General features: G+C 42.5%; 1 protein-coding gene across 2 annotated transcripts in view; it reads left to right on the forward strand.

Moving 5' to 3' along the window:
• Window positions 1-14,940, forward strand: part of MDN1 (midasin AAA ATPase 1) — a 585,757-nt gene that overhangs the window by 358,428 nt on the left and 212,389 nt on the right. For both annotated transcript variants that reach the window (XM_075340129.1, XM_075340130.1), the window contains exons 53-55: window positions 4,543-4,676; window positions 7,524-7,684; window positions 9,366-9,489. In XM_075340129.1, coding sequence (XP_075196244.1) covers window positions 4,543-4,676; window positions 7,524-7,684; window positions 9,366-9,489 — 419 coding nt within the window. The remainder of the gene's footprint in view (window positions 1-4,542; window positions 4,677-7,523; window positions 7,685-9,365; window positions 9,490-14,940) is intronic.

Raw genomic sequence — 14,940 nt, forward strand, 5'->3', positions numbered from 1 at the left:
CCCCTCCGTGTGCCGTGTTTATGGCACTACGTGTGTTCTCCGTGGTAACACATGGAGAACGAGAACTTTCAACTCACCTGTCCCTGGCGTCGCTGTCCGTGGTGCTGATCTTTGGTCTCCAGCCCTGCCGACTCCCCGCTGCTGCCGCTTCCGCCGCAGTGAAGTGAATATTAAATGAGCATAATGAGCGGCGGTCGGCAGCAAGTGACAGCAGCGGCAGAGACAGGAGGGCTGGAGAAGGTGAGTTAAGTTTTGTTATTTTTTTCTCTGACACGTGTGTTTCTCTGGCGCTTGTCACACGGGCCCGCATCCACACTACATCCGTGTGGTACGTGTGCGGGCCGTGTGACACCCGTGCCTCCGGAGAAAAACGGACATGCATTCGTGTGGAGCACACGGGCTCACATCTGCTCCACACGGAGGCATGGGCCAATGGCTGCACACGTGCGTGCACATAAACCCATTGATTTTAATGGGTTTACATGTGCCCGTGTCTCCAGTACATGCAGGCACGGAACTAGCACATACCGAAGACACGTGCGTGTGAAGCGGGTCTGACAGACACACTTGGCAGTAAAAAGATTTGCCTAATTAATGGATTAATTGGTTTTGTGCTTCCTAAAGTATTTGAAGCTTTTTACTCCTGCATGCCCCTTCATTAAGTCTGATTTGTGCAGCACCATTCTTAATGAATCAGCTCTCATAAAGATATTGTACAGTTTAATGTTGTGATTGCACATAACTAATAAACTTATCAAAAAGTGACCTGAAAGGGAATGATAGTTTAGGAGATCTACACTTCAAAATCAGTATCAAAGTACAATCTGTTGGGAGCGGGGTACTAATGCTACACGAGAAGGAAAACAAGTGATCCAGCTCAACTGGGGCAAAGTCCGGCATGCAGGGATAACACTCTGTCAGTGCAAGGGTCCAGTAGAAGAAAGAAAAATCCAGCTTCCGGAGTAGTAGCAAAACTGATGCAATTTTATTAGAGGACGTAAAAATTAATGCGATGACAAAAATAGGGAGCCCATATGCGGCGTAAGGCTACGCGTTTCGAACGCTGCCTGCGTTCTTTGTCAAGCCAGGCTTGACAAAGAACGCAGGCAGCGTTCGAAACGCATAGCCTTACGCCGCATATGGGCTCCCTATTTTTGTCATCGCATTAATTTTTACGTCCTCTAATAAAATTGCATCAGTTTTACTACTACTCCGGAAGCTGGATTTTTCTTTCTTCTACTAATGCTACACCCAATTGCCCTCCTCCCTCCATTTAATATACAATTAATAATAATCTTTATTTTTATCTAGCGCTAACATATTCCGCAGCGCTTTCCATACATCAGCAACACTGTCCCATTGGGGCTCACAATCTAAGCTTCCTATCAGTATGTCTTTGGAGTGTGGGAGGAAACCCACGCAAAAACGGGGATAACATACAAACTCCTTGCAGATATTGTCCTTGCTGGGATTTGAACCCAGGACCCCAGCACTGCAATATTGCAGTGCTGAACACTGAGCCACTATCTAAAAAGCCGCATATATATGTTTTTCTCACTAACTGACGTGAAATCAGAATAAACCTTTCTCGTTTTTAGGTCAATTAGGATTACCAAAATTATTTATATTTTCAAAACGCCAGAATAATGAAAGAGACAATGCTTTAAGGCGTTTTTATTACTTTCTGCAAAGTCAAACGTTTACATACACTAAGAGTACTATGCTTTTAAACAATATAGGACAGCCCATAAGATGATGTCATGTCTTTGGAAGCTTCTGATAGGGTTATTGGCAACATCTGCGCTAATTAGAGACAGACCTGTGGATGTATTTTAATGCACACCTGAAACACACTGCTTCTTTGTATAGCATCATGGGAATTTCAAATTAAATCTGCCAAGATCTCAGAAAATTGTGGACTTGCACAAGTCTGGTTCATCATTGAGTGCAATTTCCAGATACCTGAAGGTGCCTCGTTTATCTGTATAAACAATTTATATGCGAGTAAAAAAACAAGATGGGAATGTCCAGCCATCATACCGCTCAGGAAGGAGGCAGGTTCTGTGTACCACAGATAATGTGCTTTGGTCAGACATGTGCATATCAACCCAAGAACAAAAGCAAAATACCTTATCAAAATGCTGGCGGAAACTGGTAAGATTGTGTCATTATCCACATTGAAACGAGTACTATATCAACATGGGCAGAAAGACCACTCTGCCAGGAAGAAGCCATTACTCCAAAGAAACATAAAAAAGTCAGATCAATGTTTGCAAATGCATACAGGAACAAAGACCTTAATTTGTGTAGACATGTCCTATGGTCTGATCAGGGCCGGCTCCAGGTTTTTATGGGCCCTGGGCGAAAGAGTCTCAGTGGGCCCCATCCACACACAGACATGCACAGATACATACACATACAGGCATACGTACACATATTTAAAGGGAAATTCACAAAAACACATATAAATAGACAAAAATATATACACTGATATACATAGATACAGATCATACATGCACACACTGACACATTAGAGATATTTCTAATATTGGGAAGCCGGCAGCAGCCTCATTCACCTCCCCGCTTGTGTCCATCCAGCTCCTCCTGGGCATGTGTCTGTGCCACGCTGATTGGTGACCGTCACTAACAGACATGGCCGCACATAGAGAACACTAACACTGCTGTATATACATCACAAGAGAGGCTGGGGACATACACATTACTGGGGGGAATACATATTACTGAAGAAAGGGGTATACAGCAATGGGGGGCATACAGCTCTAGAGGGGGGCAGTGGCTCTGGGGTGGTGGGACAAACAGCTTTGGGGTGGGGGGACAAACAGCTTTGAGGTGGGCGATTACATGCAGCTCTGAGGGGGTATACAGCACTGGGGTGGAGGTGACATACAACTCTGGGAGTATAGCAGTATGCAGCCCCCATATTCCTCCATATAGTGTTATGAAGCCACCATAGTCCACCATATGGCACTATGCAACCCCCATATAACATTAAGCAGCCCCCATATAGTACAATGCAGACCCATATAGCATTTGGCATCCTCATGTGGTATACAGCCCCCATATAGCACAATGCAGACCCAGATAGCATTAGGCACCTTTATGTAGTATATAGCCCCCATATGCTTTCAATTGTATCGGCAACTGCAATGCCGATACAGTTGAAAGTGCGATCCTCGGCGGGGGGGAGGGAGAGGGGCTGGTGACAGCGAGGGCACCGGGCCCCCCTGCCACCGCGAGTGGGCCCCCCGGCAGCCCGTGGCCCTGGCATTTGTCTGGGTTTGTTGGGTGCTGACGCCGGGCCTGGGTCTGACGAAACAAAAAATTGAATTGAAAATGACCATCATTACATTTGGAGGAAAAGGGGAGAATTTTTGAAGCCTAAGAACACCATCCCAACTGTGAAACACAGTGGTGGCAGCATGATGTTGTGAAGCTGTTTTGCTGGAAGAGGGACTCGTGCACTTCCCAAAATAGATTATGTGGCAATACTGAAGCAACTTTTCAACACATCACGCAGGAACTTAATGCTTGGGCGGAAATGTGTCTTCCAAATTAACAAGGACTCGAAGCATACTGCCAAAGTGGTTACAAAGTGGATAACAAAGTCAATGTTTTAGAGTGGCCATCACAATGCCCTGATCTCTGTCCTATTGAAAATTTATGGGAAAAGTTGAAAAGGCAGGTGCGCGCAAGGCGACCTACAGACATGGCTCAGTTACACCAGGTATGTCAGGAGGAATGGGCCCAAATTCCTACCAACTATTGTAAGAAGCTTGTGGAAGGAGATCCAAAACGTTTCCTCCAAGTCAAACAGGGTAAAGGCAATGATACCGAATAATAATGAAATGTATGTAAACTTTTGACGTTGCAGAAAGTAATAAAAATGCCTTAAGACATTTTCTCTCTATCTTTATTTCTAGCTTTCTCCGTAAAGTTACACATTGATATTGTATTAGCTTTGTCTAGCAATCTCTATTCCGACTCATCCCAGCAGTCTTCAGTGAGGTTGAGGTTAGAGTTCTGTGCACCCAATAAGTTCGTTAACACTAAACTTCTCATAAACCTTCACACAAAACAAGTTTCCTTACCCAACTACTGAAAGTTGTTGCATCTCACAACATTTCTCAGCAGGCAGCATTCTTAATGTCTATAAAACCCAGGGCTCTACACATTGATTATCTTTATGCTTCAACACCTGTTCGGCCTGCTCTTATTGCTTTCTGGTTGAGCTGTTAAATTCATTGAAAGGGGGTCTACATGCTTTAGGTCAAAATATATAATGCTCTGTAGTATGTTGTGCAGTAATGTATATAATGAACTACAAATGCTAATGTTCTGTGAAAATAGAGGGTTGATCCTCAAGGTCATTTGCTCTACAGTAGTGAGCCCAAGGAACCCTAGTCTGTCACTCCATATTTTTATTTTTTATTTTTTTAATCATCCCTTGGCGTAAATACAGTCTCATAACAAAAGGTTTTGGGTTTTGTTTTTTTTTTTTTTTTTATTGCCTTTTGCTCTTAGATCCGGCTGTCCATCAAGATCTTCCTCATCCAGTGATAGCCCATCTTGCTGCATTTTTTGACCTTTGGGACATGCTTGTGTGTGTATACCTTGAATCTAGCCTTACTCCATTGACAGATGACGCAACTAGTAAGGTAGGATCAGGTTTTTATGTTTATTTTAATGTTTATTTTAATGTTTATTTGTAAAGTAAACATTTAAAAAAATCCAAAACTAATCCTGGGTGGTGTTTTTGTGATGTGTTTGGGCACAAATTTATGAAAAATGTCATATGCTGAAATTGCAAATTCTACCTGTAAAAACGACCGTATTTTTCGGACCATAAGACGCACCCTGGTTTTAGAGGAGTAAAATGGGAAAATAAAATGTAAACAAAAAATGTGGTTATGACTCATGATACACTGTTATGGGGCGAGAATCTGCTGCTGACACTGTTATGGGGGTAATGTCCCCAAATTCTCTACTAAGGTACACCAGCCTGCTAATGATCCTCCTGCCTTGTATATACAGTATATGTCCCTCATCCTGGTTTAGCCCCCATCCTGCTATATGCCGTCATCCTGGCATATGGCCGCATCCTGCTATATACTGGCATATGGCCACATCCTGCTATATTACCCCATCCTGGCATATGGCCCCATCCTGCTATATAACCCATCATGGCATATGGCTCCATCCTGCTATATACCCCCATCCTGCTATATACCCCCATCCTGCTCATATACCTTCATCCTGCTCATATACCCCCATCCTGCTCATAATATACCCCTATCCTGCTATATGTCCTGGTATACGACCCACATCCTGTGGCACATAAAAAGAAATAAAGGTTCATACTCCCCTTATCTCACTCCCTGCAGCATCGCTCCCCCTCCGTCTGTGTCAGCAGCAGCGCTGGAGTGTGGAGCCGGCCTCGATCCCTGCAGCATCGCGATGTCCTCATGTCTGTGCCAGCGGCGGCTGCGTGTGGACACGTGCGCACAGCGATGACGTCATCGCTGTGCGCATCGCTAGTCTCCACACACAGCCGCCGCCGGCAGACAGGAGAACATCACGGTGCTGCAGGGATCGTGGTTGGTAAGTTAAACTGATTCACTGCACCCCGCACTGATGATTATGCGCGGGGGGCAGTGAATACAGCCTCATATGATCACTCCAGGCTGTAGTTGCCAGGGGTGATCATGCGGGCAGGCTGTTTAATATGCGCACATTCCCCGCCCATCGCCCCGCCCACCTTTCAGCGCTGAGAGATGATGGGCATGCATATTAAATGAGCGGGTCCACATGGTCACGGCAGGCTGCTACAGCCTGCTTGTGCCGCCGATGACCCGCTCCACCGTAGCACCCTCATTTCCCGCAACCATACATTCAGACTATGACGCACCCCCCCACTTTCCCCCAACATTTGGGGGGGGGGGAAAGTGCGTCTTATAGTCCGAAAAATACGGTAAATACTTTCCACTTGTTAACTACTGTTGTCATAAAATTGTGCTGTATTTAGTCATAGATATTGTTACTTTTTTATTATTATTATTATCCTGCTATTGTTAAGTTCTGAATCTTTGTAAGGCCTAAGACACACGGCATGAAAACCAATATTAGCCTATGTGCCAGCACCCATGAGCGATTATTTTCTCAGCCCTAATCGGACCGAGAAAAAAGTTGCAGCATGCTGCTGGTGCAAAGTGCGATCCTTGTTTCTCTCGCACCCATTCAAGTCTATGGGTAAAGAGAAAAATCGCACTGCACTCGCAGTACACTGGTGTACCGCGAGTGCAGAGCGAGAATGGCAATAGCCGGCAACTGAGGAGAGAGGGAGATAAATCCCCCCCTCCCCACCCCACCCCGTCTTCAGAGCCAGCCCTTATTAGCTGATTTGAACTGCAGGTCTAGCAAAATCTATACTGCTTTGTCCCCTCCCCCATGCTCAGACAAAATTACAATTTCTCTGAATGTGGGGGAGGGGAACAGAGAAGTTCACAGGGGAGTACAGCCAGCATGGTGTTAAAGTTAGCAAGTTTAATTACTCGTTAAATAATGCAAGTGCTATTTCCTACGTAAACAAGCTATATTTATTTTTTGAGTGTACATCTGCTGAAGACCATGCTTACCATTACAGTGCTCCATGGAAGTCCAGCTTGTGTTCATAGAAGACCTTGTTTTTTGCTATATACTGCAGTACTACAGTATTGTTGTAGATGGTATAACCTTTTTGGATGTTCTAAGGGCCAGAGTATGCTGTCACTGCCGCAACCTTTGTCCTCTCCCTGAAACAAAGCGTCATTAGTAACATTTGTTTCGGGCTCGTCTGGTCCCTGCTGTGTCCCTGCGCACTGTCATTATGCTATTTGCACAGTGACTGCACACTCAGTCTTGTGTCTCATATCAGTAGTAACGAACTGGCAGCATAGAGCAGACCATACTATACATGTGCATTGGCAGAATTTCCAGCTTAGAGAACCAGCGCCACCCTCACAAGACATCACTGGTGACTTTACTTGCAGAGGCAGTGCTAGTCTCTTAACTCCACCGGGTACTCTATTGATCTGAGCTGGCAACACAATGACAGTGCGCAGGGACCAGACCAAGCCCTTAAACAATTTGCTTAAAATAGGAAAAAGAAGCTGTTGCAGCGACTGAAGCCTCTGCCCTCTGATGATGCTTTGAGTATCCGCGCAAGCACTGGAATTCTCAAACGAAGAGTCATCACACAAGGAAATGTTGAAAAAAATAATCAATAGCAGTTACATTGGTAGGGAATTTTTAAGACAGCCATATTAAAATGAGTTTAGATTAGGGCAATAGATAGGGATTTAGATGAAAGTTTCTTCAGCCTTCGGACCATCCGTTTAATGTTATGTGGGTTGCAAAAAAAATGGCAAGATAATATTAGAACTTTTCGTTTCTACATAGATTCACTAAGTAGTTTCCTAATTTTCTTCATCATTAAAGTCTTACATTTGCTGATTCCTACTTTCCAGGTTTTCTCCTGCCTCAGGTGGCGTGATAGGTTCAGGCTGGTATCAGAAAATGTTGGCTTGGAGCGTGATGATCTTGCGTTGCTAACCCTTCACTGGCACTGGGTTGCGAAACATTCAGTGAAACAGATTTCTGAAATCTTCTCTGGAAATGACCTTGACAGGTTGGTGTTGGATTCATGTTTTTAAAAGCCATACAAATAAAGCATACTTGTCATTTCAGGTAATTTTTTTCATAAAAAGCTGTTGTGCCTACATGAGGAATAACACTATTTCTAGCTGTTTATGATTAGTATCCTGCATTTTACACAAGTTTACACTCACCAGATTCTTCTCTATTTTTCTGTTGTCCCTGGACTGGAGGCTGCAGACTAGCTGTTATGTCGTCTCCCATAAATTGCTCACAGAAACTTGAGTGGTTCCTGCTCTTCTTTCTGTATATTAGATGATTAGTAGCTATCAGCATGTAGGATATTATACAGCAGTATTGAGCTTGGTGGTTGTGAGTCCAGCACTGTGGTGCAGTACAGTAATCTTTAAAAGCTGCTAATTTCACCCTTCAGTCTTTTTCCATCAGTCACAATTCGTTGCCTTGAGAAAATACGGTATCCTGCAACATATTTTGCAGGATTCATTTTTTTTCCCCATAGACTTGTATGAACGACGGATTTCAACTGATGGCCTTGCGTTGCATCCGGCGTGCGATGGATCAGTTGTGGAATGACTGACCGTCGGGCGGAAGGAACTGACACTGTAACATTTTTTTGGAGCGTCAAAAAAACTCACTGCGCAGGATTCCGTCGCAATCCGTCAAGAGGTATAATGGTTGTGTATGGTGCTGAATTCCGCCGTAATCTGTCGCACAACTGAATCCAGTGCTGGATTCAATCATTTGCTACTGAGCATGCCCAGTATGTATACCATCATATTGCAAGGCTCCAGATAGGCTTGATAGGAATAATCCACACACAATTTTAGCTATAACAACATTTATTCTGCCCCTTTCTCTACAAACTGTCACAGATGGCCTATGAAAACACAGTAATAGGTCACCAAAATAGCTGGAACTCCCATTAGGCTGTCCCAAAAATAAATGGATTATGATAGACCCTTCGTAAAACGAACGCACAAAGAATGTAACGGATGCAAGGGATCAGTTATTTGACAGAATTCCTGTGAACGGGATCCTGTGAAATAACACATCCGTTGTGTCAGTTGACAGCTAAAAAACAACGGATCTGTCGTTCCGTCACAACGACTGACCTGACTGATTTGAAACGACTGAAGTGTGAAAGTAGCCTTATTGTGCTGAGTGCTCTTCACTCCCTATTCATAAACTTCAATATGCTTTGTACCCCAAACCTCCGTGTACCATCTGTCTTGCTTTGAATAAGACTAATTTGACCAGTGCTTCCATGTGAATAGTGAGTTCATGAGATGAAAGGGAAGAAGTAGCTCAGAAATGAAGACAGAAGCAGAAGTTAAGCTGAATCAGAAAGTTTTTCTTAAATTTGCTTGTACTGCATGTTGAAACAGTGACCAAACAAGATTGGCGCTTTGCTTTACAAGCCTTCATTATAATTTCAAGGCTTTGTGTAAAGAATATTTGTTAGTACATACTAGCTGAAAAAGATAATTACTTATTTTGCTTTTATACATACCCCTACTCAAGGGCGTTTCATGCTCAAGTTTACTGCACAACACAATCTGAATTTTGAGGGCTTGAGAGAAGGGTCTGTATAAATGAAACAGACGTAAGTGGTCTACTCCCGTATAGAGCTATTTATAATATGGTGAGTGCCATGGATCCTATGGTTTTCGGTACAATCTGTATTTCTGTTCTAGGCTTTGTGAAGAAGTTCAGTGCTTATCTTTGAATATTCAGGAATGTCTCGCTACATCCTCTTCTCAGTCACCTGCCAGCATAAAATTGTTGCAGAAAGTTCTCGGTAGACCACTACCATTTAAGGTATTTCTATTCACTCTATGCTATTATAACGTCTTACCTTTTAATTTACATATCGCTATACTAAGCAACATAGAAACATCAATACCCCCTTATGCCCCAGTGTGTGCTTGTTATTGCATTTATTTAGAGTATTTCGAGGCATAGTATGATTAACGCCTGTTTAGTGAATACAAGTAAAGTTTTCAAGTCTCCATCATTTAAATTATTACATTGTGGGTGGTAATACGTTTTGAATGTACTCACATCTTGAAAATTAAGGTCTCCAAGTTTTGTTTTTTTAATGGCGTATAACGCTTTTTTGCCTATTTGTAAATTATTGTTTTACTTCTCCATTATCCTACATGTTTCTAGCATGGACAATAGTTTTTCAGTAAACACATATATTGTTGAGATCCCATCTAACATAATTTCACATTAATGTACATCACTATTAATAGTAATCATAAATAGAAGAAAAGGAAAAGAACGTGAAGATTTAAATTGTAACTTTTATTAATGTAAATATTAACATTTTTAATAAGATTTTTTCTTAGCAAAAAGATTTTACAATGTATCCTAACCAATAATTTAGGTAAAGCTGGTTGAGTTCTATTGTTAAGCTCAAAATAATTTCTACAGCTAATAATGCCCTGATCTACTGAGACAAATTTGATGGTGAGAAATGACAGCCAAAGTCCCCTTAATTATATAAACATTTGGCTGTCTTTATTAGAGGGAAAAGTCACAATTGTGACCAAGGCTGTGGAGTCAGTAAGCCAAACCTCCGATTCCTCAATTTCCTCGATTCCAACTCCATGACTCAGACTCCCTCATACATGACTCATGTTTGTGATAAATTTTGAATAGTAAAATGGTAACATCAGGCTTTTAATCATTATTACGATGCAATAATCAAGCTGTTTAGATAGAACATAAAATATATTTACTGGAATACAAGTTTAGAACACAAGCTTTAGTAAATTGTAAATATGCAATACACTATGCAGTAAGGGGGGGGGGGGGATAGATTTCAACAACAGTGTACGGAATAACATTTGTACAGTCTATGAATTTGTTCTGAGAAATAGTATTGCCTTCGTCAGATCCTCCTTCATAGATGACCTAATTTTTTACCTAACTTGTTTAACGCTAGAGAACAACCCATCTACACTAACTTGGGTTGGTGGCAAAGCAGTGACCAAATGGGCAACATTTCTAACAACTTCAGAGTATAAAGAAATTTCCTCAAGTACAGGCAGTTTTGATGAATAGTTAAACTTCTTTGAAAGCAAGTGAAAAATTTTGCTAAAATATGGTCAATCTGTTTGCTATGGGAGTGGAATCTTTTACTCTGCGCAAATGCTTTGCCTGCTTCATGTCTTCCATATACTTCTGGAAATTAAACTTCTCGTCTGATGAGGTTGAAGATACAGCAGCAGTAACACTGGCAGGATCCAAGTCCCCTTTCTCTTGGCAGTCCCTGTAGCCCACCCACTCCACTGCTACCTCTGTCAGAGCTTCTTTTCCTTTAGTAAGCTGTTGAACATCCAGCAATATACAATGACTTGGGTTCACATACACAGCTTTCAAAAGAATTTTATTTTCTATTAGCAGTGTCTCTTTGTTTCATTGAAGCAGTAATGCCATCTGTGATTAAACCTCCTCTTTGGGACAGGCCAAACAGCAAATTCTTCCACTCCGTTATGAAAAGCCAGGAATTAAATCATCAGCTTGTAATTTATTAGTCAGTGTAAATGGGTAATGATACAAATTCTTCAATTCAGCCTACTCTGTCCCTTGACCTTCATTTAGTGTTACCTGATGGTTGGCCATGTTTACAAAAAAGGGTTTCAGTTCAAGCAATTGCACAATCCTTAACCCTTTAGTGACGGAGCTAATTTTCACCTTAATGACCAGACCAAATTTTGCAATTCTGACCAGTGTCACTTCATGAGGTTATAACTCTGGAACGCTTCTACGGATCCCGGTGATTCTGAGATTGTTTTTTCGTCACATATTGGACTTCATGTTAGTACCAAATTTAGGACAATATTTTTTGCGTTTATTTATGAAAAAAATTGAATATTGGCAAAAATTTTGAAAATTTAGCAATTTTCAACTTTTTAATTTTTATATCGTTAAACCAGAGATTTCTGTGACACAAAATAGTTAATAAATAACATTTCCCACTTGTCTACTTTACATCAGCACAATTTTGGAAACAAAATTTTTTTTTTGTTAGGAAGTTAGAGGGGTTCAAAGTTTATCAGCGATTTCTCATTTTTACATCAAAATTTACAAAACCATTTTTTTAGGGACCACATCACATTTGAAGTGACTTCAATAGGCCTAGATGACAGAAGATACCCAAAAGTGACACCATTCTAAAAACTGCACCCCCCAAAGTACTCAAAACCACATTCAAGAAGTTTATTAACCCTTCAGGTGCTTCACATGAACAAAAGCAATGTGGAATGAAAAAAAGCAAAAATTAAATTTTACCTAAAAATTTTGCTCTAACCCAAATTTATTCACTTTTAGAAGAAATAGCACAACAAAATGGACCACAAAACTTGTTCCCCACTTTCTTATGAGTGTGCCGATACCCCACATGTGGTCAGAAACCTCTGTTTGGACAAATGGGAGGGCTCGGAACAGAAGGAGCAATATTTGAATTTTGGAAAGCAAATTTGGCTGAAATAGATTGCGGGCACCATGTTGCATTTACAGGTCCGCTAAGGTACCTAAACAGAAGAAACCCCTCACAAGTGGCACCATTTTGGAAACTAGACCCCTCAAGGCTTCTATCTAGGGGTATAGTGAGCATTTTAGATCCACAGGTACTTCACAGATTTTGTTAACGTTACGTTGTCATATTGAAAATTTTAATAATTTTCTCAAAAATGTTGCTTTAGCATCAATTTTCTCACTTTTTCAAGAGGTAATTCCAAAAATTTGACCTCAAAGTTTAACCACTTTTTTACGAGCGCGGTGATACCTCACATGTGGTCTGAAACCTTTGTTTGGACAAATGGGAAGGCTTGGAACGAAAGGAGCAATATTTGAATTTTGGAAAGGAAATTTGGCTGAAAAAGATTGCGGGCACCATGTCACATTTGGCGTACCCCTAAGGTACCTAAACAGCAGAAACCCCGCACAAGTGACCCCATTTTGGAAACTAGGCCCCTCAAGGAATTTATCTAGATGTTTGGTGAGTACCCTGAACCCCCAGGTGCTTCACAGAATTTTATAACGTTGAGCCATGAAAAAAAAAAAAAAAAATTTTACCACAAAATTGTTATTTCAACCAGGTAGCTTTTTTTTTACAAGAGTAAAAGGAAAAAATTCAGCATAACATTTATTGTGCAATTTCTCCTGAGTTTGGCGATACCTTATATGTGGTGGAAATCAACTGTTTGGGCGCATGGCAGGGCTCGGAAGGGAAGGAGTGCCATTTGACTGCAAAATTGGCTGGAATCAATAGCGGACGCCAGGTTGCATTTGGAGAGCCCCTGAGGTGCCTAAACAGTGGCGGTCCCCCACAAGTGACTCCATTCTGGAAACAAGACACCTCAAGGCTTTTATCTAGGTGTATAGTGAACAGTTTGAATCCACGAATACTTCACAGAATTTGATAAGCTTAGGTTGCCATATTGAAAATTTTCATTTTTTTCACAAAAATGTTGCTTCAGCATCAAATTTCTCACTTTTTCAAGAGACAACAACAAACCGTGGACCCAACAGGTTGTTATCCAATGTCTTATGAGCACAGGGATACCCCACATGTGGCCAAAAACCTCTGTTTGGATAAATGGGAGGGCTTGGAATGGAAGGAGCACCATTTGAATTCTGGAAAAGTTGAAATAAATTGCGGGCACCATGTCACATTTGCAGGGCCCCTTGGGTACCTATACATTAGAAACCCCCCACAAGTGACCCCATTTTGGAAACTGGATTTTATTCAGGAGTATAGTAAGCATTTTGAATCCACAGGTACTTCACAAAAATGTTGCTGTAGCAACAAATGTCTCACTTTTAGGCTATGTGGCCATGATCCAGCGACACGGCGTCTAGTACACAGTGTCAGCCTCCTGCAGAGATGTGAGTGTTGTCCACGGGAGAACGCAGCTGCCCATGCCCACGATTTGGGTTCAGGCCGCTGTGGAGCTCTATGCTACCTGCAGAGAACACTCATCTCCGCAGCATAAATTGACATGCTGAGGCTCGGGAAGCTGCGCCACAGGTCAGTTTATGCTGCGGAGAAAAGAAGCACATTGGGCATGGGATTTCTAAAAATCCTTCCACTGTGCTTCTACTGCACAACGCAGCACTATGGACACAGGGACACACTATGGACACACTCTGCGCCCAAAACGCTGCAAATCCCGATTATGGGCGCACAGCCTAAAATGCTACAATGGATGAATGGATAGATGTCAAACATATATAACGTCCCACCCCCTGCATATTCTAAGCTGGCGCCCTTTAGTGCCTTTCATGTGGCACTAAAGGGTGCCTAGCCTTGTATTTAGCCCCCCAAAAAAATAATAATTAAAATAAACGACGTGGGGTCCCCCCTATTTTTGATAGCCAGCTAGGGTAAAGCAGACAGCTGTAGCCTGCAAACCACAGCTGACAGCTTCACCTTGTCTGGTGATCAATTTGGAGGGCTCCCCAGGCGTTTTTTTTTAAAAAAAAAAAAAAACGTGGGGTCCCCCCCAAATTAGATCACCAGCCAAGGTGAAGCGGACAGCTGGGGTCTGGTATTCTCAGGGTGGGAAGAGCCATGGTTATTGGACTCTTCCCAGCCTAAAAATAGCAGGCCGCAGGCGCCCCAGAAGTGGCGCATCCATTAGATGCGCCAATCCTGGCGCTTCGCCCCAGCTCATCCCTCGCCCTGGTGCGGTGGCAGACGGGGTAATATATGGGGTTGATACCAGCTGTAATGTCACCTGGCATCAAGCCCTGGGGTTAGTGATGTCACGGCATCTGAACAGATACCCGACATCACTAACCCAGTAAGTAATAGAAAAAAATAAAGACAAAAAAAAATTTATTTGAAAAAAAACTCCCCGAAACATTCCTCTTTCCCCAATTTATTGAAAATAAAGAAATTCCGGTCGCTGTAATCCATTTTGGAGGTCCCACGCCGACTCTGGATCTTCTAGAATATGGAGGGCACGTTCAGGGAACGTATCCCCCATTTTCTGGAAGAGCAAGCTCTCCATGAGCAGTGTGGGTGCAGTAATCTGAGAATACTGCACTCACACTGCCCCGGTCCAACTTAGGGCAGAGTGACCTGCAGTAACCTCATTCCAGAATATGAGGGGCACGCTCACAGAACGTACCCCCCATTTTCTGTAACAGCAGTCTCTCCATGTGAGGACCACACTCCTCACATGGAGAGACTGCTGATTACTGCACTCACTCTCCCCCGGTCCACAGTGGAGCAGCCTGTGCAGCAGCGACGTC

Source organism: Anomaloglossus baeobatrachus, chromosome 3 (genome assembly GCF_048569485.1).
Source record: "Anomaloglossus baeobatrachus isolate aAnoBae1 chromosome 3, aAnoBae1.hap1, whole genome shotgun sequence".
NCBI lineage: Eukaryota > Metazoa > Chordata > Amphibia > Anura > Aromobatidae > Anomaloglossus > Anomaloglossus baeobatrachus.